The sequence below is a fragment of the Copadichromis virginalis genome, linkage group LG11 (genome assembly GCF_057382275.1).
Source record: "Copadichromis virginalis isolate Kocher_CV1m ecotype Utaka linkage group LG11, C_Virginalis_male_GT1.1, whole genome shotgun sequence".
In the NCBI taxonomy this organism is placed as follows: domain Eukaryota; kingdom Metazoa; phylum Chordata; class Actinopteri; order Cichliformes; family Cichlidae; genus Copadichromis; species Copadichromis virginalis.
In genome coordinates, this window is record NC_140628.1 from 19,309,229 (window position 1) to 19,333,047 (window position 23,819).

Below are 23,819 nucleotides of genomic sequence, written 5' to 3' on the forward strand. Positions count from 1 at the left end.
TCTTCTATTGTCCAGTTTTAGTGAGCCGCTGTAGCCTATCGAGGTTCAATGTGTTGTCTATTCAGAGATGCTCTCTTCAGCATACCTTGGGTGTAAGAAGTAGTTATTTGTGTTACTGTTAAGAGAATAGTAGTTTGGCTAAACCCTGAAAACGGTTTCTCAGGAAAATCCCAGCAGTTGCTCAGTTCGAATTCAGCAAGTTGTCTTGATAATGGCTACATGACTACATGGATTAAGTTGCTGCCATGTGACTGGTTGATCAGGCATCTGCGTTTGTTGTTGCAGCCAAAGGAAGCAGAAGAGCATCTCTAGATGCACAGCATGTTTAGCAGCTGAAGAGCAGAGCCACATAATGCTATTTACAAGATATCAACGATGTAAAAAGACCAGATAATGGGTCAAAGTTCTTATGGTACACACTTATACCATTAAACTGACAAGCGAATAACTTAAACCATCTTACAGTGCAGTGTTCTGCTAGGAAACCTTGGGTTGTTTGGGCTAGAAATGATAAACGTCAAAGTCACTGTCCAATGCATGTTCAGTTCATCGTGTTTATTTTCCATTTACAATGGCGCTTTTATAAAATATTTGATGCCGAAACATCAAAACAAATGTAGAAATGACACCATACACACATTCCCCATGAATACATATTAACACACTTTAGAAAAGTACACACTGTCCTCTTTAGAGCCTTTGGTCTGGAACATACACCAGGTGGAAACAACAAGCATCTGCAGAAGAAGAGTTCTCTCTGTGCACCATTGAAGCCTTATCGTGTTTCGTATGAGTAAAGATTATACAGTGCACACATGGTTCCAGATGCCTTCTCCTAACACCTTAGAATGTTTTGCATCACTGCGGCGTTTATAACCATGCAGGATCCTGATGGTTGTCCATTTCCATAACGCTAAAATTATTTGCATAAGACAGAATGAAAGGCAAAGCAAATCGAACCAAGCACCAGGCACTGTAGAGCGAGGCACTTGAGCGCCCAACACTTCTGGTTTGGCTTCATGACATTTGGCACATGAGGGTGGCTTTGCACTTTAAACTGCATGTATGTGTTTGTGTAGGTGTGTTGGTGAGAAAAAGAGAGCCCTGTCGAGGGAGATTCACACCTATTGCTGTCTCCTAATTATCTTGTTGTGCCTCTGAAAACTGGCTAGACAAGTGACTTACATTCATTCTCCTCACATTTACACACCCACCATATAAAGTACGCACTCTCGTGATTCAAGAGTGATTTTTGAGCAGCCCTCTCACTGAGGCATAATGTAAAAGTCCGGAAAACCCGCTCACTTAGAGGGCTTCCAAAAAAAAAAGAAAAAAAAGGTAATCCATTAGTTCATGAGTGTTTTTTATTCCCATCATGCAGCGCTTAAACTTTCCTTGGCATTCATGAGGTTAGCAGAGTGATCCTGTGCGGGCAGATGAAAGCAGGGAGCTGCTATGATGTGGAGGTGTCTGACTGGCTGAGGTCCTTCTTGCTCTTGTTCTTCTTCTTCTTCTTGTCCCCTTTGCAGGGCTTGCAAACACAGCACAGGATGCAGGGCGAGGCCAGCAGGAGGAGAGGTGACGTCACCAGCACAATGATACTGACTCCCACCAGGATCCCCACCACCTGAGCAGAGACACAGCAATAAATACTGTAATTACTCTTCTTATTAGCACTGGGTCAAATGACTGTGTCAAAGGACTTGGTCATAATGGCATCAGAGATTCATCATCTGACTCTCCCTACAGAAGTTGTTCAGTTCCCTGTTTTGGTTTTATAGTTTGTAACTTTACTGTCTTCATTTTCTGTTTAGATTCAGTTCTGGTGCAAACCTTCTTTACATCACCTACCCAGCAATAAACATTCAGAAAACATTAACAGGCAGATGGTAAACACAACTGAACTTTTGGGAACTATGGAGACTTAAAAAAAATGAAATTAATGAAAGTGAACTTACATTTACCAGCAAGACAGAACCAGGACTTCAACTGTCAAGAAAAGCGACTAAAGAACTCAGTCGCTTTTCGAATACTAGGGCTTGCTGTGTGGATTATGAGTGTATTTTGCTAACTAAGCTTGCTAACTTTGCCGATAACGTAACACTCGTTAATTCACATTAAGTTCACTTTTGACCCCATAAAACCAACCTGGTGGCGGCTAAAATGCAACGCTGAAGTTTCAAAGTGTGAAGCCTAAAAGAAACGAATGATGTTGTTTTAACAAAGTTCCTCTTTTATATACAGTCTGTAGTTTTAAATTACTGTAACTGTTAAAACCTGATAGACTTTATTCATGTTAAATTGTTAAATCATTCATTCAGTAAACTTGATACACATACCATTATATGAATAATCCCTGTATGTGTAAACAAATAAGGCACACATATATATGTACATATCTTCGTGGACTTCCTGGTTTTCTGTTTCCCTTTGACAACACTCCCATGCACAAGCTGAGGTCCGTGGAGACATGTTTTGGAGTGAAAAGGCATGGCCTCCACTTAATCAGATACAGCACATTTGAGATGAACAGGAATGCCAAACTGTGACTCAATCTTTATCAGTCAACCTCAGCAGCTTACCTCAATAATTCTTTGGATGACTGTATGCTGCCGTAGCAGGGCAGACAGTAATAGCTGTGGTAGTGGATGTGACATGTTAAATAACCACAGATACATGTCATATACCGATGTCAACATTGTTTTGGATATGTAGTTACACTAAGGGTCGGCAAAAAACATCGCAGGTTAAATCTAACAGACTCAAGTACTTAAATGCAGCGGTGGAAAAATAATTTAAGGTGAACATACTTAGAGGACCTGTTAGGCAAGGGTGTAACCAGCTCTATAATGAGTTGTTTTGCACGAAACAACTTCGCTGCTGTACTTCAGCTCTTCACATACTTAGCAACCTGTACACACCGAGACGCAATCTGGAGATCCCAAGCAAACTTATCATGTGATAATGGCATTAGAGGAGGAGAAAGCAGAAGGAAAGTAGGTCTGGTGGGCAGTTGTAATCTTTTTGTTGCATAGTTGGTGTCGTTATGGGCCAGGAATTTGAGATTAGCTTAGGGATTTGCTGAGTTTAAAGGATTTCTTCAATGAACTGTGGGAAAACAAGAAGTCGTAAACAGCAAACTATGTGAGGCTTTAATATTCTTAAAGTGATATATAGTAATAAACCAAGCAGCTGATAAACTGAAAGACAGTAATTATGTCCCATGTCTCATGGTGATTGAGAGCTGGGTTGAAGTCCAAAATCCAGGTTATGTGCTGGTATGATTTGACTCAAATCCAGTCCCTGTATACAACAACCAGGTGGTTCTGTGGTCTAATCCATTCAGACAATAACAACATCACAAAATGCCACGCACTGCTGCCTTACAACTGGGCTCACCTGCGTTCTGTTCCACATAACCGAGGCCCTGGAGTGTCCCAGCTTGTTTCTGCATGGCCCCTTATCATAATGTCTCAAAAAGATATCACCCTGCATTTAAACACAACATACACATGCATGCAAAGACGTGAACAGGTGACTATGCAGCAAAGGAAATATTCCATTTGAATTTGGAAAAAAAGAAAGAAAAAAAGAAAAATGCATCACAGCTATTGTTTAGTTAGCAGGGGAGACTTACATCCAGATTCTGCAGACAGTACCAGCAGAAGGTGTGTTTGCAGCTTTTACACAGCATCTGTGCACAGCCTTGGTTTCTCTCGATGTAGATACCACACATAGGACACTGCTTGATGGGCATGTCAGAGTCACTGTCTGAGCGTGTCCTGTGAATTGGAACAAAGGCACACACGAGGAATGCCGTTAATGCCGCGAGGGCCTCCAGGCAGTGCGTGCAATCTTTATTTAGAGGCAAAGGTGAAGGATTGTTATTCAATGTAAAGTGGGAAGCAGAGTCTTGAAGTTATGGTTAAGAGTTTACAAATACATATTTCTCAAGGCCGTTTCTTTAAACGCGCTAAAGGTAACATCTCTCTCATTCTAGATGTCATGCAGCCCTCAAAAAACCCTGTTTTTGATTAATACGAGATAGCAGAAGCTATCGCAGCTCATGTGATGTCAGAAAATAATACTGCAAAAAACACAAACAACAAATCTGCTCAAAAACACAAAGTCAGCAGGAGACAGAGACCAGTTCCTTGTTTTAAAAGAGGAAATTGAGCATTGTTTTGGGAAATAAAACTATAAGATATAAGATAAAATGCAAATGTAAAAACTACTGAAAGCCTCTGCAGGCTGAAAACCCCCCAGATATTATGCTGCCACGTTTGACTCAAAAGTGGATTTTAACTCATCTTTCTCATCCCCAGCGCAGGGATCATCACTTCACTGCTGTACAGTGAGGTAATTGGATCGGTGCCCATCCTCCTCCTCCTCTGTTTGGCACAGAGACAATGGAATTCCGATATAACTCAGTGACTCCCCAGTGACATCAGTCAGTCTGGCAGAGTCACAGCTCAGCGCAGCGCAGTAATGTCCCTGCTCAACTGGGACGCTTCTGAGGCACACTAAGTTATTAATCCTGAAATAATGTTTTTATAGAGCAAAGGGTTTCTACAGAGAGATGAGGAGCTACCCATCACTTATGTGATTCATTCAGTGTGCTGTGAACATCCTACACCGGTGAAAGTTAGGTCTTTTATGTCAAAGGAAAGTCTGGGATTTTCCTCATGGTGTAAAACACCACAATTGAAAATAAATGTAATCCACGTAATGTCAGAGAAAAATTCATCTGCCTCTGTCATTTCATCACATGCATGGCAACTGATTTGTGCAATCATGCATTGCTCACCAGTTTGGTTACAGCAAGTCTATCTCAGTGTCCTGACCTAATACCCTCCTCCAGCTTTTAGCCCAGTATCATTTCCAAAGTGCAGCTCTGTGGCTGCAGGCAGTGGGCAGCGGACCAAGAGGCTGGCTTTACTGACCTGCTTTGATGAGAAGGCGTCATCATGGCCTGCCGCTCGGGGCAAGCGTGGCCATCCTGCCAGGGCCCTCTGCAGCCGGAGCAGAAGACGGTGTGACAGGTCGGGCAGGGCACAGCGGCGGGGTGGCCTTCGGTGCTCTGCTCCACATTACACACAGCCTGACATTCAAGCACCGGGCACCAGGCTTTACTGGGGTCAAGCTTCACTCCTGTGGAGAGGAAAAGAACGGATGAGGCACATAGTCAAGATTTTGTAATTTAACTCTTTCTGTCAGTATCACTAGCATTAAAGCCACATGCCAGGAAGCAGAGTTAAAAAAAAGATAATCAAAAGCTCCAGTGGTTAGAACATTTTTGGAGTGGCTCAGATCAAAGATCACAGCTAGAGGACGATCGTTATTATTCACTGTAAACTTTTTTTAAAGGAGCAGAAGCACTAATTAAATAAAACAAACTGTGACAAACTCGCATAGAAAAAACATAGTATTTTAAAATACCTGTGGTGGCCAATAGTACCAGCCTCCTAGAATATACACCTGTGGTATCAATTTCAAAATAAAATACAACATCCCATCAGTCTTTTAAGGCTGAGGGGTAAAAAGCCAACGAGAGTGAGTCATCATGAATAAACAGATTTTTCCACTGTTATCAAATTGTTTTGGGCAGGATTATTTACCTTTTCCCACCATTATCAAGTATTATTTATTGTGACGATCAGCTACTTTTACCTTTATTAGATGTTTTCGCCACAATTATGAAGCAGTTATTAAGTAATCGTTGCTAATTATCGAGTAATTTTTATCATTACAAAATATTTTTTCCATCATCATCAAGCAACATCAAACAAACATTTTCACCTTTAACATATAATTCTATCTAACAAAGGCAAGCATTTGATTGGTTATTTCTGAAGATCAACAGTTTTCCTACAGGCTTTTGAGGAGTTGTGAAGAATGGGATTTTCCCTTTCTGAAGAAAATGAGCGTGACGTGTCGCAGACAAAACAAAAGCAATCACTGTGAGCTGACTCAAACCCTTTACACTCCCAGCACATGCTTTCACTATGAATCATAACAAAAGGGACAACTGTAGTAAGACCGACTGCACTTTGCACTTTTTTGTTCTTACAATAACACGAGTTTTATGATTTATGGACGGAGTAAACAATAACTGTTATTGGATTTGCAGTGTATTATTGCTGTGCAAATAGAAAATGTCAATATAGCTGCACAGCAAACTACCCCTTTGTTTGCAGCTTATAAATGTCAACAGTGTTTCCCACAGAGGTGCTGTTTGCCTTCACAAACATTTACCTAACCAGTAGTACACAATTTATCTCCACTGAGAATCTCTTTTCTTCAGATTAACAGATTATTAACATGGGTGTCTTATAGTAGTAACCCCTTTATTGTTTGATAGCTAGAATTTAAGTAACCTCTAGGCTAAAACTGTACCAGAATTAAACAGAACACAAAAAAAGCCTCACAATATGCCAGGCATGTTAAGATAAATACTGGCTGGGACTGTTTGTGTGACCTGCCTGTCATCAGACAATAGCATGTAAACACAACAGTGCTTACCTCTCTCAAACTTGAGACGCAGATACAGCTCCACCTGACCTGCTGCTGCCAAAGCAGCTATCTGCAATCACACAGAGGTACTTCAATTATTTTACTGACTCAGATTTTATGATGCAGATTTCAGAGATGTGGAAAAAACAGCACTTTGGATACTAGACTTCCTGAAGCTTGTGATAACATGTTCAAAACCAAAATCTTTCATGGTGCTCTAGATAAAAATGAGGTTGTTTACCATCATAGTTGACAATCTGACACTTCAAGTCATCTGCAATTTGCAGCATTATTTTCTAAAACTCATAAGCTGTTAAAAATGACACACTTTGCAGTATTTTCCAGAAAAACACTACTAAAGGATGGACTTCCTAGCACAAGAGTCTTAATAAAGTTGTATTCTGATTAGCAGAAGATTAAGGAAGGGGCACTTTTCATGTGGTTTTGAGTCAGCATTTTCAGCCTCCCCACTGAAACGTTTACTATGTATTGTTTTAATGTTTCCATCTGACGTCATTTCATTTATAGCGATTCACCCCTGAAACCAAAACTAGTTTCTTCAGAACTGTGATTAAGGGTGGATGTGCAGTATTTACACAATTTACACACTGTAAAAAGACAAGCGTGAAAGTCCAGCTTCCTATTTCTTGAGAAGTACGGCAATGGCCTTTATGTCTGAAACCAAACCGGTTGAACCACCAACCTGGGACATTCGAGGAATGTGCAACAACAAAAACGCAGATCACTGATCATGTTTGCATTTTATCTCCTCTCATCATTTTTTCTGCTATGTGCATTGTTGCACAGGCCGTACCTCTGAGTCCAGCAGCACTCCAGTCTTTCGGCACGCCATGTCGGGGCAGGTGATTGGTGCCCCCCCACCCTCCATTATGGCTAGCTGAACATACTGCTGCAAACACTGGAGAGGGAAGAAGGACAATAGGGCATTAGACTGGACGTTTAATCAGACAGGGAGAACTGTCATATGCTCGCCAGCAGCATTTTATCTGAAACAAGTGCAGGAGCTCAGAGAGCCACAATGTTACTCAGGACGAAATGAAAGGAAGATGTTGGGTTAAACCGGGCAGCTGAAATGTCACAGATAGAGAGCTTCCTCACGAGTGCTCACAGAGTCAAAAGTCATGTGTTGCCCAAGCCATGACATTGAGTAAGGCAGGAGAAACTGTGGAAGCACTGTTCATAAAAGCAGTGCTGTTTTCAAAAATTAAAGTTAAAAAATTCTTTAAAGAAGAAAAACTTTTGCATGAGCACAAACCTGTGCTTCCTGTGTGAATACAGCCCTAACACAGCATGAAGCACTGATCACACAAACAGAGCTGGAACAACACCAGGAACACGGTGTGCTCTTTAAGCAAACAGAAGGAGATGGTTCACATTTTTATACTAAAGATAAGTACGTGTTTCAGTATCAATTTCCCTCGCTGTGTCGTACCCTGCGCATGTACGTGAGGTTTATCTGTGCGACCTTGTGCGTGCCGCTCTGACAAATGCAGCGAGCTTGGAAAGAGATTAACACCTGCCACTATCTGGCTCCGTTTTGATATACAGGCAGGCACGCTTGAGACCAGAACAGTGCAGCAGCGGACCTTTGCACTCCTGTTATAAATATTACAGCTCTGTTATCTAAAGATAGCGCTTCTCATCATCTCACATGAAGGAGTGAAACTGAAACTCAGGATAAGTTTGTGAGTTTAAAAACAAAGAGCGAAGCGATAAAGCACATGAGAAAAAAAAATTCCATGGACAATTCAAAGACGGTAAATGTGAAAGACAGACAGCCCTGTGTTGAAATCAGCATAATTTTACTGGAATGGAAGTGTGATAGATTTGCCTATAAAAGGATCTATTACTGGATACGGTCATAAAGGAGGAAGTGGTGTTGTAATAATAAAAAAAAAAAAGAAAAAAAAAATCTCATTCCAAGTAATTTAAACGCCGGACATTTGCCTAAATTGCCCAAATTGTAAAAAGCTGGTTTTGGATCACTGTCCTGAAATTTTCAGCACCTGCAGGAAATGATTAAACGCATGAGAAATGAAATAAATATATTTATATAGCTTGACACATGCACTCTGAGTCACTGACTCAAATGAAGACCTGGACACGATGAGAAGCAGCTCCTGAAAAAACCTGAATGCATCATCTGTACCTACCGCTGTGCAGTAGATGCACTTGCAGCTCTGCAGTCCTGTGGTGGCTGTCGATGGCTGCTCGCTGAGGCACAGTTTGCAGAACACCTGCAGGTTGGCGGCAGCCTCGGGCGTCTCCGGAGCTGACTCCCGGGCTTCCCGGCTCACGGTGGGACTCCCGCTGGCCATGACGAGGCGAGGCCGGCCGGCAGGAAAAGAAGTCACGAGGACGAATCAAGCCTCTCTTAGCCTTTCTGCTGGGAACGGAGAGCAGCCATGGCCTCCATGTTCCTAAAAAGCAGAAACAGCACTAATCTATTTGTCTATTCAGTATGGGTGTAACTCTTTGCTTTCCCTTCCCTGTCAGACAACACTGCACCCTCTTTCTAAAAACCGCCATCCCATTCTGATAACTGATGTAGCAACTCTGATGATTTCAGCTATGCCTGCAGCAATGCCCTGTGATTGTTTTGTTAAAGGAGTGACGATTACTCACAGCTTAAAGCTGCGTGATGTACGAAGCAAATTTGAGTTACAGTATGTGTTATTGCTACAGTAATATGAAAACAGCCTCATTATCCTTTGTTGTGTCTCCATATATTCTTGCCATTTTCAAGTCCAGAGTCCAAGGCGTGTGTTTACTAAGCCCGCAGTTATTGAGCAGCGCTTCATTTATCCTGACAGGAAGAACTGGCTACTGACTGTCACGTCCATTTTACAGAAACACGGCAAAGTCTTGTGTAATTATAGGTTGGGATTTTGTGAACATAATGCCTCAAGAGACTAAATTACATCAGGGGAAAGGTGGTTTTGAACACTCTGAACTGTAGTTAAGTTTAAAAAGTATTAAAAGCAATTAGCCGAGACAGAATGGTGATGCCCCACACGCTTGTGGGGATAGGTTGATTGGATAATCCAAATTGTCACTAGGTGTGAATGTGCGAATGAGTGTGAATGGTTGTCTGTCCTTGTGTGTTAGCCCTGCGACAGACTGGCGACCTGTCCAGGGTGTAGCCTGCCTTTCGCCCTATGACAGCTGGGATAGGCTCCAGCGCCCCCCGCGACCCTGAAAAAGGATAAGCGGAAGCGAATGGATGGGATGGATGGAGAATGGTGATGCTTCACGTCGTCTTTGCTTCAGTATTTAGTTGAAGCTGAACCTCTGAATCGGGCTTTGTAGGAGCAGCATGGTGACCTTGTTTTTGCGTTTATGGTGACACCCTCTGTAGCGCCCACTGCCACAAATGGGAGAGAGCTTTCTCTGAGCTAACAAAGAGAGAAAGACAAAAAAAAAAAACCCAATACAAAACAAAACAAAACTAGGAAATATGTATTTTATTCTCTGAAATGCCTTTCAGTGTGTGTATTATCACATCATTATTATTAGTCTAAATGACATGTGAGATTCCCAGTGATTTCAGTCTGGACCAAATTAGTGAACTGGCTAACCAGCCAATACCAACATATTACCATCTACAAAGCCACAATGCAAACCTTCTTTGCTTATGAAAAAAATAAAAATAATTATGGACGACTCATTTTAGGACAGCAAGACAAAGGTGAGTAAAACTCTAGTCTGAACTTAAAGGAAACTCAAGTCACCCTCCAAAAAATCCCTTTTGGTTCAGCCCTGTTCCAAAAAGCATGAGAAATAATAACCCCATAATCTGGGATTTGAGATTAATCGCGTGGACAACAGTGGTTGGACAGAGAACAGGGTCACACAGGAAACTGTGGCGTTAAAAAACACACTGTGCAGCCTGAGCAGCTGCTGAAATCACACATGATCTTGTACATGATGTTCTCTGCTTCAGCAGCCTATCAATGTTGGCTGGAAACTTTGGAGCCGTTCAATCAATATAGCAAACTCCGCCACTGGTGTCCTCCTTTGTAGTGTGTTAATGATCATTCCCTGGTAACACACACGATAGCTGGGCATGCTGAGCTCTGTGCACGTTGCTATTTTTGCACAGTCATAGTCTGCTCTCCTGCACTACTTTCAGGCAGACGTGCTGAGCCGGCTGCAGTCATCGTCCCACAATGCCGTCAGCCTGTCCTGTCCTGCCTGAGCATAACCACCCCTGTGGTTTCGCATGGGAAATTACAGCTTTCGTGCTTGCTAGCCTTGCTTCATGGAAACTCCAGCATTATTAACAAAGTGAAGCCTTCATCCCGAAGCAACTTCAAAGTTTAGAATTTAAGATTACCTGGGTAACTTTCAGTCAACATATCACACAGGCGGAAGGCTTCATATCTTAGAAAATTTGATAAATCACATTTGTGATTGTCGTCTGCCTTTCAGATCATGGATAAAAAGTAATTGTGATGTTTTCAGTGCTGCACACACAGCGAGTGTAAGGTGGAACAAATGATTACTTTGCACCTAAATTTAAATAAGTATCAATGCAAAGTCCTAACAACCGGAATCTTTAATCCAAAGCCTTTACTTTCAGAACTGTCCTTCAAAAAAACACACAAAAAAACCTTTCTGATTGTAATCCAAAAGCTCACATTCAACCTCGAATCTCCACTGTTGCAGCACTTCCTTAATTAGAATGCTTTTGTGTGCAATTGCTTTCTTTTTCCGTGTGGAAGCTGGCCATTCAGCGATTAAAACCCTTCACGGATCAAGGTCTAAATGGCATTCCAGACATTGAGGGCAGGGTGAAGTGGGGTGAGGTGGTGGGGATCAAAGCATCATTGTTGACCTGGGAGGCAGAAACGGAAAAACCAGATCTGCCTGGTAAAAAGCTGCTGCTGCTTTCACACAGACTGTCACTGTTCTGTGGAAGGAGACAGCAGAGAGTGTGCACTGGGGTAGTAGAATTTATATGGCATCATTTGTACGTTTCCAATCACACCATGTGTGTGTGTGTCTTTTTGGGGTTTTTGTTTGTGTTTGTGTGTGTGTGTGTGGGTGGTGCATAGAATGAAATGGCACATAAAGTTGAAACATAGCAGAAGGAAATGACAGTGTGGGAAAATGTAAGCCTTGATGGTAATGCACACCAGTTAATCACAAGTGTGCTCGGTACAGATATGATTTAAAGGCTGCCTTTGTGCATGCATATTCCCAGACTGCTGATATCTGGTCTTTCTGCACTGCGATCAACCACAAACACACACGTGAAATCTGAGACATCTGCAGCTGTGTCAAGGTTGTAGACCAGCACAGGTCACAGAGCGCTTTTTTCATACGCTTTTTTCTATGATACCACCTTAATGAACAGCTTTGAGGGTGGACAGTACAGGTACAAATGGTGCGGAACCTACCTTCCCTGTGGACCACTGGGCGTAGAAGCAGTCTGAGTCCAGATCCACAGCCGCAGTGCTCTTGTTACTGTGGTACAGACACATGTGTTATAACACAGTCTGGTGCTGTAATAACCTGCTGTCAACGCCTAATGCCACTGCGACCGTCTCGATACCGCCTCCTCCAAGTGCGTTGCGGGATTAAAGAAAATCTAAATCATGTTTAACCCTCCTGCTCTCTCCTGTCCTGCTCTCTGCTTGTGTCTGAGTTTCGGTTCTCCTGCCTCTCGTCCCCATCCAGGAAGCAGCGCTCTTTGCTCTCCACTTATCTGGACTCTCGACTGCGCCTGCTGGCTGCTTCAATAAACTCATGCTGCTTTCAAGTACTGTCGGAAATGATCCCGCAGGAACAAAAAGAAGGCTTGACATAAACGATATTCCTGCAGCATAAATTTTTGATGGCACGGTTGTTGTCTGTAGTAGAAATAACTATGCCAAGTTCATGTCATCAATTCAAGCTCAGGCTATCAGAATTTACAATCTTAAAATGTGGGCATTACTTGAGTAAAGGGGCTATTTGCATTTTGGGACATTTTTCGGAGCTACTTGTGCACGAGCTAGCTGAGCCATAGCTTGTGACTTTACGAAACAAATTCTAGCTAAAAAAGGAAGACAAAGGAAAACAAATGCAGTTTTAATGATTACTCTTAGAATAAATATTCAGCATATCTACAAATCCTTACCTCTTCTAGCCCCCCAGACAGAAAAACACTTAGTTCACAGTGCAACAACTTCCTCTAGGGTTCTGGTTCACCTAGCAACCACAGCCTCATAAAACAAATCAGAATGGCCTCTGTTGCCTTGGCGTTGTGGTGCAAACAGTGGTACAAAAATGAAAAACAGATTATGGTGCTCAATACATACAAAATCCACCTGTATGCAGATGCTCTTTAATCAGAACAATATGTTTAATGATAACATATAATTATTGTTGTTATCCATGTTATTTTTAAATTTACCGTTCAGAAAATTTCTGGAAAGTTTCTGGAAACATGGAAACCCTTCTATAAGGGAATTGATTGGGTCGTACACCAACGAGACAATGACACCAAGCATACTTCAACGGAATCTGGAGTACTGGAACTGATGGATTGGGCACGTCAAAGTCTGGACTTAAATCCTATTGAACAGATATGGAATTTAGTGGTCTTAAAGATGGATCGCAAAAAAAGTTTCATCCAAAAGAAGGAAGCAAAGAAACTTGTGAAAAGTACATAAAATAATGGCAGCAAGAATGCGAGCTGCTGTCAAGGCCAAAGGAGGCTATAGGAAATATTATATTCTTCGATTATTATGTGTGAATAAGGACTGTTATTTCAGTTTGTTATTTGCTTAATAAGTAACAATATCATTTTTGGTTATAAACGCATTTTTGTTTGCATTTTCTTGTCTTTATGACATTATTATTAGGCCTGTTAGTTTGTTAAGATTGTTACTCCAACTGCTCAGTGCCCTGAGGTACTGGTCCCGATCAGTGTTGGTCAAGTTACTTGAAAAAGTAATCAGTAACTAATTACTGATTACGTCCCCAAAAAAGTAATCCCGTTACTTTACTGATTACTTATTTTCAAAAGTAATTAATTACTTACTTAGTTACTTTTTAAAAACACGATTTACAACCTGAATAGGTGATAAAGCGATAGAGCTTTCAGCCCAATTCTACTTTTTCTACATAATCCATCATACAAAATGTAATCAAATGGAAAAGTCTCTTTTTTTAACTTGTTTTATCAGTTTTAATCTTTTAACTTTATGCATCAAGCAAAAATTTAATTATATGCAACATTCTCTGACTTGAATAAATCAGTTTAACATTTAAACCTATTTTCTACACATTCCAGCACATAAAATAAAATATTTTTTGTGTTTACACTCACTCTTTCAAATAGATGCAAGTAAAACACAGCAGAAAATAAATAAAGTCAAAGACTAAGCGGTCCTGTTGCTCTATTGCTCTAAAAAGTAATCAGATTACAGTAACACGTTACTTGTAACGCATTACTGCCCATCTCTGGTCCCGATAGATTGCAACCTCCTGATGGACTGAAGCCCCCTGCAGTAATCTTCCTTGCCCGTCTGTGTCCTGGATGTATACAGGTGTGCAGAAATGGAGAAAGATGTAAGAAAGATATCATCTTACTTGTAATGCAATAACCAATTTTAGAGTTTTGTGGTCAAGTTTATGACGAGCCATGTTTAACTGACAAAAGCTAAACAAGGGGTTTGTGGTCATTGTTAGGTTACATGACGGGTAGCAGGCATCGATTTATATTTAAGGCAATGATGATTAGATTTCCTTTTTATAGTAGCTTTATACTCTCAAGGGGTTAGAAATCAGACATATGCCTAGTGAAACATCTGCTCTAACCCGCCCAGCTTCGACAGGTAAATGCTACTTATATAATAATCGGACATGGGGGCTAGAATAAGCTTTAATACATTACAAGAAAACATTTTAAAAGTTGATTCGTGATTTTACACTAATTTCTGGGTCTTTGTTGCTGTGTGCCATATTAGCTTACGGTAGATGCCCACAGTTTGCCTCGCCACTGAAACAGTATGCGTGTGCGGGGATGCCCCATTACCTCATGAGAATGACCGGTTATTGTTTATCTTGTTAACAGTCTTTATCTGCTTTATATACATCTATAACTATACTTATTTCATGTAATACCATAATTTAGAAGAACAAATGGTTGATATCTGACTTTATTGGGCGCATTTAAAAAGATTTCACTCACACATTGAAAAGATTTCTCTGTTAGGCTACCCTGCTAGCAGCCTCAGCAGGCTAACCACAAACCAAAACCTACTTGCACGAAGTTGCATCATTTCATGCTATCGGCCTCGATGCTACAGTGCAAAATATAAGTAATTTAGATTTGATCGTGTCTTTTTTGTTAATAAATCATTAGGACATGTTTTGGATTTCAAGGGGAAAATAAAAAGTCCGAGGTTTAGTGAAGGTCGCATCTGCGTGAAAATAAAGAAGGAAATCTTTAACTTAGTGTTTAACAGCATCTCTAATGTTACTGTCTCATCACAATCACATAAAACACAAAAGTGTAACAGAATAATGTCCACAGCAATACAAACATTACAGAGAAACCCCTCTGAACCTGAAGTTAACTGCATGGAAACCCCGAGTTAAAGTGCGCATGCGCAGGGGCTTTTCCCAAACTACGGTTTATCAGTCGGCGTGAGTACGAGCGCGTCTCACAAGGACAGTATCACAAACTGGCGAAAGATGGATAGCACTGACCCTCTGCCACTGTCTCCTTTTATTAACAACAGCTTTGCAAAGACGAAAGAAGGAAGCTTGTTAAATCAGGTGAGATTATTTAGAGCTTTCTGCTTCAATAACGGGCGGGATGTCATGTCTGAAATCTGAGTATGCCTCTCTTCTAAGTTATCATGTCCTATTGTAGAATACCATGTATTTCATTTCACTATTTGTAATGTGGGGGAAATACTTTTAAAGTAGTTTTGCTTAAGTTTAAAACTTCTTTGGGATGTAGCACGGTTTCCGTGTTTTGTTCGTGAAGAAAGAAAATTCTCATCGACTTGTTGTAGGGAAGACGTCACGTGACCTAGATATAATACACAGGTGGCCTGTCCGGGTGGGATGTGGTTTGCAGACGAAAAAACCGCCGACTCAGTTGCCTCTGCAGAAAAACACGTTTTCATTTTAAAAGACGTCATGTCATCCATACTCATATTTTTTTAATGTATTTTTTTGTGCCCCCTCCCTCCAGGTGATGCCATCTAAAACCTCCACCGTGGCCACCGTGATCCAATTGGTGCAAAGAGCGGTGCAGAAGAGCTGCATAAGGGCCTGTCAGCTGCTCTGCCTGCCTTTTGACCCTGTGATGTGTGAAAAAGTCACATGTTGCTCAGGTAAAAAACAAAAACAAAACCGAACAAAAATGACTTTATTGGAGGTAGATTTTACATTTATTCTTTACATAACTATAATTGCATGAATACATCTGTTTATTTGTGTTTTGTCGTTATAATCACGATGAACTTTCAGTTTGTCTGTGTAAGCTGGAAAGATAATGTGTCATTAGTAAAAAAGTAACCTTCCCTCTCTTATTGCCTTTACAGCTAAAACTCATCAGCCCAAGGAGAATAAAAACATTCAAGGTAACATTTTAACTTTATATGTTCAATAAAACATTGGCTTCCTTAAATCTTTTTTGGTAAAATCTTTTGCTTCCCCTTTTCCCCATCTTTATGTTTTCCATTACTTATTTTTCACGAGCCTGGAGGCGTACTGCATTGCGGTTCATTACACATATTAATTGTATGCGTGATGGAAGTTTTTTTTTTTGACGTTCGCCGCACATTCAGGAACTTAAAACTGTGACATCACTATGGATCAACAACTTCTCATTTTCTCTTCCCTTTTCTCCTGCTTTCCCCGTCACACAGCAATGGCCCTTCAGAGTCCGCCGTCAACAATACTGATCGTCAACATCAGCAACTCCACGTTGATTGACTGCGTCATTGGAAACGGCACCCATACAGTGGCCGAGTGTCAGCCTCTCATGCAGGAAACTGAGCGCCACATGAAAGGTGTGTAACAGCAAAGCCTGGCCAGCTGAACATCTCTTTAAAATACGCTATGCCGACTGCACTCATGTGAAGTGCAAGCTTTTAATTTGAGTTGTGTTACAGGTCAGATGAGGTTTAGCTGCTACGGTGGGAAACAGGAGTCAGCACAGGATGCTGCTTTGCCACCACTTCCTCCATCAGAAGAGCATCCGAGTGTCAGCATCCACAGCTCCCACGTCAGCTACACCATCATTGGAGACAACAACAGCATGCATGTTGATATGAGCCAGCCGTCCAGCTAAAACGGAAGATTCACAAGTGTGCCACATGTACACACACATGCAGACTCAAGAAACACTGTAGCCACGATTATAACTTCAGCTTAGTATCAGGGCAAACATTTTCAGTCTGGAGGTGAGAGGTAACAATGTCTCTGCTAATCAAAAACTCTGCCAGATAAGCAGTTTATTATTATAAAACACAAAAAAGAGCTGTTTTGTGGGCATTTTGACCATCATGACTGTTGATTTTTCGCTCTGGTCTCTTTTAGTTGACATGAGGGAAAGCTTTTTGTTTGTTATGTAAATGTTCTAATCGGGGGCAATCATGGCTCAAGAGTTGGGAGTTCGCCTTGTAATCGGAAGGTTGCTGGTTCAAGCCCCAGCTTGGACAGTCTCGGTCGTTGTGTTCTTGAGCAAGACACTTCACTCGTTGCCTACTGGTGGTGGTCAGAGGGCCCGGTTGCGCCAGTGTCCGGCAGCCTCGCTTCTGTCAGTGCGCCCCAGGGTGTCTGTGGCTACAATGTAGCTGCCATCACCAGTGTGTGAATGGGTGGATGACAGGTTGTGTAAAGTGCTTTGGGGTCCTTAGGGACTAGTAAAGCGCTATACAAATACAGGCCATTTACCAAATGTTATCTTATGTCTGTCACGTCATGATATGGGCTTGGGTTAAAATGTATGGCCTATGGTCATTAAAAGTAGACTATTTAGTAGTATTTATTACCAGAGGTAATTTTGATTTCCTGTGTCTCTATATTTGATATTGCTTAATATAAAATAACTGTGACTTTGTTATGTACATAAAACTGAGTAAGAGGACTATGAATGAATGAGTTTTAACTGTTGTAACGGTAACTGCTATTATATTTATAATAAAGACTTCACATACTGCATTAGTGTTTGTTTTTATTCAGATGATCATGTCAATGACATTCGGCAGCACTATCAAAAAGTCATTTCTTCTTTTTCCTTCTTTCCTTCTTGTTCCCTTTCTTGCCTTTCTCAGCTTTTTTAAAACCGCAGAGTCCTCGGCGTACGATGCAGCCTCTCCACCAGGCCTGCAGCTGCACAGAAACAGGGATTCAGTTCAGTTGTATTTATACAGCGGCAAATCAAAACAACAGTCACCTCAAGGTGCTTTATATCGTAAGGTAGACCGTACAATAATACATACAGCAAAAACCAACAGTCATATGACCCACTATGAGCAAGCACTTTGGCAACAGTGGAAAGGGAAAACTCCCTTTTAACAGGAAGAAACCTCCAGCAGAACCAGACTCAGAGAGGGGCAGCCGTCTGCCGTGGTTGGGAATGAATATGCCGCAGTCCATGTTCATTCTGCCTGCTGAATACCCTCGTATTCCTTAGCGTTGTTCTTGAATACGAGAACAACCGAACTTAAAGAGCATGAACTGTGTTGGATACTGTTACCTTGGTGGCAGCTCTGATCCGTGCCTGCTGTTGGTACAGTTTCTCTTGCTCCTCCCTGTCCTCCATCACCATCTGCTCCATCTCCTTGAACTGAAATCAGGAAGTAATTGACATTCACTTAATAACGAACTAATTAGCATCTGCATCTGTTCAGCACCGTGAGCCGCCAACCTTCATTTTCATGTCCTCCAGCCTGTCTAAGTTCAGGTCCTTTTTGAAGCACATGTTGTGGAGCTGCTTGCTCTTCTCCTGCACCATCTGCTCTGTGTGCTTCTGCAGCTCATGCAGCAGCTGCTGCAGCTCCTGATCAGCAACAGTGCAAAGTTAGGTTCACCATATTATCAGCAATCAAATTAATGAGATAAACAGTCTTCTGGAGAATGACAAACACAAAAAGATCAGCTACTTGATAAAGATGAGCCCAAACCACAGAAACTATGAATCCATACAAGCGACAAACCAGGAAAGAGCTTTTTAGTTTTAGAGAAACTGAAAGGACACACACACACACACACACACACACACACACACACACACACACACACACACACACACACAAAAAACTGAGCACAGTGTTCAAGTTCAAGGTTCTTTATTTGTCACATGCATAGTTATACAAGTATAACACACAGTGAAATGTAGCCTGACACGCTCCTCGACATGTGCAAAAATTGGGGGGGGGGGGTGTAGAGGAAGAACATTATATATATATATATATATATATATGTACATACATATAGTATATATACTGGGTGAATGTGCAGTAGTAGCAGCAAGCAGGTGAATTCTGTACATTAATATGAATAGACATCTGACTATTTTACAGGATAGACAATATAAACATATTTAAAATTAAAGGAATTGAAATGTACATTGTTCCTTGGTTTAGTGTCTGGAAGAGTCCTGTCTCAGTCAATTATAGATGATGTGAGAGGGCGGGTGTGTGTGTTTAGGGCACGGATGGCTTGGGGATAGAAGCTCCTCTTGAGTCTCTCTGTCCTTGCCCGGAAGATGCGGAACCTTCTACCAGATTGCAGAAGTTGGAACAGTTTGCTGCCAGGATGGGACGGGTCCTTCAGTATCTGCGCTGCTCTAGTCCGGCATCTCCTGGTGTAGGTGTCCTGAAGCGGGGGGAGAGCAATCCTGCAGCAGCGTTCTGCTGTACGGATCACTCTCTGGAGAGCTTTTTGGTCCTTCACACAGCTGTTCCCAAACCACGATGTCATGTTCTGTGTAAGGATGCTCTCCACAGCGCCTGTATAGAAAATCCTGAGGATCTTTGGAGAGACCCTGAACTTCCTCAGTTGTCGTAGGTGATACAGGCGCTGCCTAGCCTTTTTGGTCTGGACCTGAATGTGGGCAGTCCATGTCAGGTCTGAGGAGATGTGGACACCAAGATACTTGAAGGACTGCACCCTCTCCACTGGCGCTCCATTGATGATGATGGGCTTGTAGTCTCTGTGCTGACCCCTTCTGAAGTCCACCACCAGCTCCTTGGTCTTGCTGACGTTCAGCTGGAGGTGGTTGTCCTGGCACCACGATGCCAGATTCTTCACTTCATCCATGTAGGCCGCCTCATCGTTGTTGGAGATGGCACCCAACACCACTGTGTCGTCAGCAAACTTCACAATGGTGTTGGAGCCATGGGTGGCCACACAGTCTGAAGTGTAGAGGGAGTAGAGCAGTGGCGAGAGGACACATCCCTGAGGGGCTCCTGTGTTGATGGTGATGCTGTTGGAGAAGCACCTGCCCACCCTCACCACCTGAGTTCTGCCAGTGAGGAAGTCCAACACCCATGCACACAGACGGCTGTTAAGTCCCAGATCCCTCAGCTTTGTGAACAGTCTGCAGGGCACTATTGTGTTAAACGCTGAACTGTAATCAACAAACAGCATTCGCACATAGTTACCCTGTTTCTTGTCCACGTGGCTGAGAGTGGTGTGTAGGACGTGGGCGATGGCATCCTCTGTGGATCTGTTGGATCTGTAGGCGAACTGCAGCGGATCTGTGGTGTCTGGGATGGAGGAGGAGATGATGTTCTTCAGCAGCCTCTCAAACACCTTCATTACTACCGAGGTCAGTGCAACTGGCCGGTAATCGTTCAGGGATGAGGGGTTGCTGTTCTTGGGCACAGGGATGATGGTGGATCTTTTGAAGCATGTGGGGACCACAGACTTCGCCAGGGACTCGTTGAAGATGTAAGTGAACACACCTGCTAGCTGGTCAGCACAGCAGCGCAGCAGACGGCCGGTGATGCCGTCTGGCCCCGCCGCTTTCCTTGTGTTCACTCTCCTCAGTGCCGCTCGGACGTCATGCTCCGCGATGCTGGTCACCGGTCTCTCGCTGATGACGTCACTGTCCTCGGTAGTCAGGCGGTAGATAGCATTAGCCGCCTGGCTAACCTCGAAATGGCCGTAGAACCGATTCAGCTCGTTGGTGAATGCAGAGTCGGCGTTGATCGGCGCAGTGTCCCTGGCTTTGAAATGCTCCTGACATCACACCACTTTCTGTTTATCATGAAACACACTCCCCCACCTTTGGTTTTGTTCGACTCTGCCGTTCTGTCCGCGCGGAGCACAAAGAATGAATCCGACGGAGTTACGGCCTGGTCCGGCACGGTGGGGGTCAGCCATGTCTCCGTGAAGCACAGAATGTTGCAGTCCCTCATGTCACGTTGGAAGGTGACCCTTGCTCTTAGGTCATCGAGCTTGTTCTCCATGGATTGTACATTGGCCAGTAGGATACTGGGCAGTGGTGCGCGATGCGCCTGCTGTCTCAGTCTGTTCCTAATACCAGCGCGTTTTCCCCGGCGCTTCTTTGTTCTGTGACTCGGATGAGCGGCCCGTCCTTTGTTGTTCTCCGCGCCGCGTAGAATCTCTGGCGGCCAGGAAGGGTCAGGATTAAAAGTGTCCAAGATTAGATGTGCAACCTTGGCACCGATGTTTACAAGTGATCCGCTGTCGTATACTATAAGACTAGAGGATTTTGGGATGTAAACCAGAGCAAAAAATAGGTAAAAAACAAGAAAAGTGGATAGTCGGAGCGGAGCGGTCAGGAAGGCATCTGGACGTGGCCGCGTGTTGGTTTAGTTAAATCTCCTGATGGCTTATGAATCCAATCACATGGCGAATTCAAGTTATTCAAGCTGCTTTAGCCTTGACACAGTTCATCTCAAAGCTGCTTTGCAACCCAACTCCGCCGCCGCGTCTCTCTGTGATAGTATTTCTGACTTTATCTATAACAAATGTCATATTTGTTGTCATCGATGCCTACCCTGTTCTGTGCTAGCGACTTCCTTGTGCTCTCCATGGATACAGATAAAATACCAGGGAAAAAATTACAGCAGATGGAAATCTTCTTTTGAATAGCGAGCGATCTCAAGTGAACTGCTCCAAAGCTAATTTAATTAATTTCAATTTAGTTTTATTTATGTAGCACCAAATCCCAACACAGTTGTCTGAAGGTGCTTTATACAGTATGGTAAAGACCCCACAATAATACAGAGAAAACCCCAACAACTACATGACCGCCCATGAGCACGCACTTGGCAAAAGTGGGAAGGAAAAACTCCTTTTTGAAGTACAGCCTCTAAGCCACACAGCTGCACAACGCTGCATATAGTATTACTTCACCAACCTCATGCTGCTTCAGCAGGAATTTCTGAGACTCCTCGTGAACTCTCACCTCCTCCTTCAACTGTTTCTTCAGCAGCTGAGACAGGATGAGCCAATGAAGGTGATTATTTAGTCATTAAACATTTGACTTTAAATCTAAAATGTAGAGCCGAGCGTGTCTTATATTTGGACCTACCTCCAGCTGCCCTTCCAGCAGTGCCTCAGCCTGACTGGTCTCACTCTGGATCTTCCTGAGCTGCAGCCCAGTGTCGTTCTCCTTAATGTTCTCTTTGCTTCTCATCTTTAACAAATGATCTTTCTTGTTTGCTTCATGGTGTATGACCTGCAGATACAGGTCCGGATGGAGACCAAGTAGTGGGATTACTGAACTCTTATTTTTTCGACCCTTACAGCTATTCATTCACAGTTGTTCCCTATGGGTCAGTTTCTTACCTGCAGTTTGAGAGTTTTCTGTTGGAGCTCCTCTTGTTGTTTCAGAAGAGTCTGTCTTCTCTTGTCCACTTGTTTCATTTCCTCCCTGAAAGGAGAGATGCTGATTATTTCTCCATGTGTTTTTTCTCCTTGTCCTCTATTTAGAACACCCCCTTCTTTTTTACCACCAAGGTCAGGATTACTGGCAAATCATTCAAAGAAGAACCTTTTCATGTTCGTATCCCTTCTCCTCTGCTCGACTTCCTCCACAGCCTGCAGCAGAGAGCTAAAACACTGTTTCTCCTCCAGCTCCAAATGTAGCTTGGACATCAGCTGTGAGATGTATTCACTGCAGTGAGATGAATTATTGAGAATAAATAATGGCTTTGTTTATTTGTTTGTTTTCAGTGTGTTCTGTGCTTCTTACCAATCCCTTGTCAACTTCCTGAGCTTGGCTTTCTCCTGCACCACACACACACACACACACACACACACACACACACACACACACACACACACACACACACACACACACACACACACAGTCATGTAATAACGCCCAAAACACAGTTTTTCACAACACTGCTAGATCAAAGCAGCAGGCAGCTGTTGACAGATGTTATCGTGGTAATACTGTGAAATCACCTGTGCAGGTCTTTCCCTGCGTATCCGCATTGCGAGAATATGTCCCAGTATTTCCAGCTGGTGTGAACAGTCCTCCAGTACTGCTACCAGTCTCAGACTCTGAATCCTGGATAAACACATCCTGTAGAAAATGAAGGCAGCGATGAACAGATAGATTCAAAGTTACACTCTTAAAGATGGGTTATTTTTAGCATGGCGCTGTCTAAGAGCTTGCTTGCGGAAATAAACCACAAGCTCTTTGAACCTCGGAGACATTGGCACTGGTGTCTGAAGGCTAAACGTTAGGCTCGGCGCTAGCTAACATTTCCGCTTCACGACAAAGAACGTGGCAGGGGTACCAGGCAAAAACTGTGGCTTACTTCTCTCTTTCTCGCTTTGTGAATACCAGTAACCATTTCTAACACGAAACCAGAGCCGGAGATAAAGTTCAGGCTTTATGTTACTATGGTAACAATGCCACTTTTTTCCCCTTGTAACTTTATTGACAGAGTAAAACATTTACAGACCTGTTTAACACTCCTTTTGTTAACTTCAAATGATGTATTCATTAATAAATAAAATCTAAAGGAACAACTTGTTTTTCCCCGGTCAATCAGGCATTATAAAAGATTATAACATACAAAATTATACAAAATATACACAATTCCCTTCTTCTGATTGTCTATTTACAACACCATTACTACTACTACTACTATTATTATTATTGTTGTTGTTGTGTTTTATGATTTGGTGTTTTATAGTTAAAAAGAAATTGAATTCTTTTCGTTAGTAACCCTCATGGGTATCAAATTATGATCCAGGACTGAATAAAGACTTCCTACCAACTCTATTAGACACTTGGAGACACTTGAAAAAACAAGGCATTATGTTTTTGGATACTTTAA

The 23,819-nt window shown here is 42.4% G+C and overlaps 3 protein-coding genes across 4 annotated transcripts; 1 reads left to right on the top strand and 2 right to left on the bottom strand.

Moving 5' to 3' along the window:
- Positions 1-534: 534 nt before the first annotated feature.
- On the bottom strand, positions 535-12,751 carry rnf144b (ring finger protein 144B). Its single transcript, XM_085473464.1, has 9 exons — positions 12,659-12,751; positions 11,937-12,003; positions 8,688-8,954; positions 7,328-7,432; positions 6,523-6,583; positions 4,944-5,151; positions 3,638-3,782; positions 3,400-3,489; positions 535-1,627 (listed from the first exon to the last, which is right to left on the bottom strand). The coding sequence occupies exons 3-9, from the start codon at positions 8,850-8,852 to the stop codon at positions 1,454-1,456; spliced, it is 948 nt and encodes a 315-aa protein (XP_085329590.1). The 5' UTR covers positions 8,853-8,954; positions 11,937-12,003; positions 12,659-12,751; the 3' UTR covers positions 535-1,453.
- Positions 12,752-15,148: 2,397 nt separating this feature from the next.
- On the top strand, positions 15,149-17,704 carry LOC146698369 (uncharacterized). Its single transcript, XM_085473467.1, has 5 exons — positions 15,149-15,306; positions 15,731-15,872; positions 16,083-16,121; positions 16,410-16,553; positions 16,656-17,704. Exons 1-5 carry the CDS (start codon positions 15,223-15,225, stop codon positions 16,832-16,834), a joined length of 588 nt encoding a protein of 195 aa, XP_085329593.1. The 5' UTR covers positions 15,149-15,222; the 3' UTR covers positions 16,835-17,704.
- On the bottom strand, positions 17,703-23,403 carry drc9 (dynein regulatory complex subunit 9). 2 transcript variants are annotated; one of them, XM_085473465.1, is made up of 10 exons: positions 23,295-23,403; positions 22,936-23,056; positions 22,718-22,752; positions 22,517-22,623; positions 22,312-22,396; positions 22,055-22,201; positions 21,881-21,955; positions 18,416-18,547; positions 18,245-18,334; positions 17,703-17,877 (listed from the first exon to the last, which is right to left on the bottom strand). In XM_085473465.1, the coding sequence occupies exons 1-10, from the start codon at positions 23,328-23,330 to the stop codon at positions 17,767-17,769; spliced, it is 939 nt and encodes a 312-aa protein (XP_085329591.1). In that variant the 5' UTR covers positions 23,331-23,403; the 3' UTR covers positions 17,703-17,766. The 2 variants fall into 2 exon arrangements, with proteins under 2 accessions (XP_085329591.1, XP_085329592.1); XM_085473466.1 differs by having other exon boundaries at positions 22,517-22,639; positions 23,295-23,376.
- Between the last annotated feature and the right edge of the window lie 416 nt (positions 23,404-23,819).

What these genes read in the sequence shown, in the direction of transcription:
- LOC146698369 (XM_085473467.1), top strand. Translation starts at nt 15,223, where the DNA reads ATGGATAGCACTGACCCTCTGCCACTGTCTCCTTTTATTAACAACAGC. An exon ending in AAAAGTCACATGTTGCTCAG is followed by an intron (nt 15,873 to 16,082) that starts GTAAAAAACAAA and finishes TTGCCTTTACAG; the next exon opens with CTAAAACTCATCAGCCCAAG. An exon ending in GGAGAATAAAAACATTCAAG is followed by an intron (nt 16,122 to 16,409) that starts GTAACATTTTAA and finishes CCCGTCACACAG; the next exon opens with CAATGGCCCTTCAGAGTCCG.
- drc9 (XM_085473465.1), bottom strand. Translation starts at nt 23,330, where the DNA reads ATGGTTACTGGTATTCACAAAGCGAGAAAGAGAGAA. An exon ending in ACAAAGCGAGAAAGAGAGAA is followed by an intron (nt 23,057 to 23,294) that starts GTAAGCCACAGT and finishes CATTTTCTACAG; the next exon opens with GATGTGTTTATCCAGGATTC. An exon ending in TGGAGGACATGAAAATGAAG is followed by an intron (nt 18,335 to 18,415) that starts GTTGGCGGCTCA and finishes TCCTGATTTCAG; the next exon opens with TTCAAGGAGATGGAGCAGAT.
- rnf144b (XM_085473464.1), bottom strand. Translation starts at nt 8,852, where the DNA reads ATGGCCAGCGGGAGTCCCACCGTGAGCCGGGAAGCCCGGGAGTCAGCT. An exon ending in GAGTGCTGCTGGACTCAGAG is followed by an intron (nt 6,584 to 7,327) that starts GTACGGCCTGTG and finishes GTGTGATTGCAG; the next exon opens with ATAGCTGCTTTGGCAGCAGC. An exon ending in GCGTCTCAAGTTTGAGAGAG is followed by an intron (nt 5,152 to 6,522) that starts GTAAGCACTGTT and finishes TCCTCTCCACAG; the next exon opens with GAGTGAAGCTTGACCCCAGT.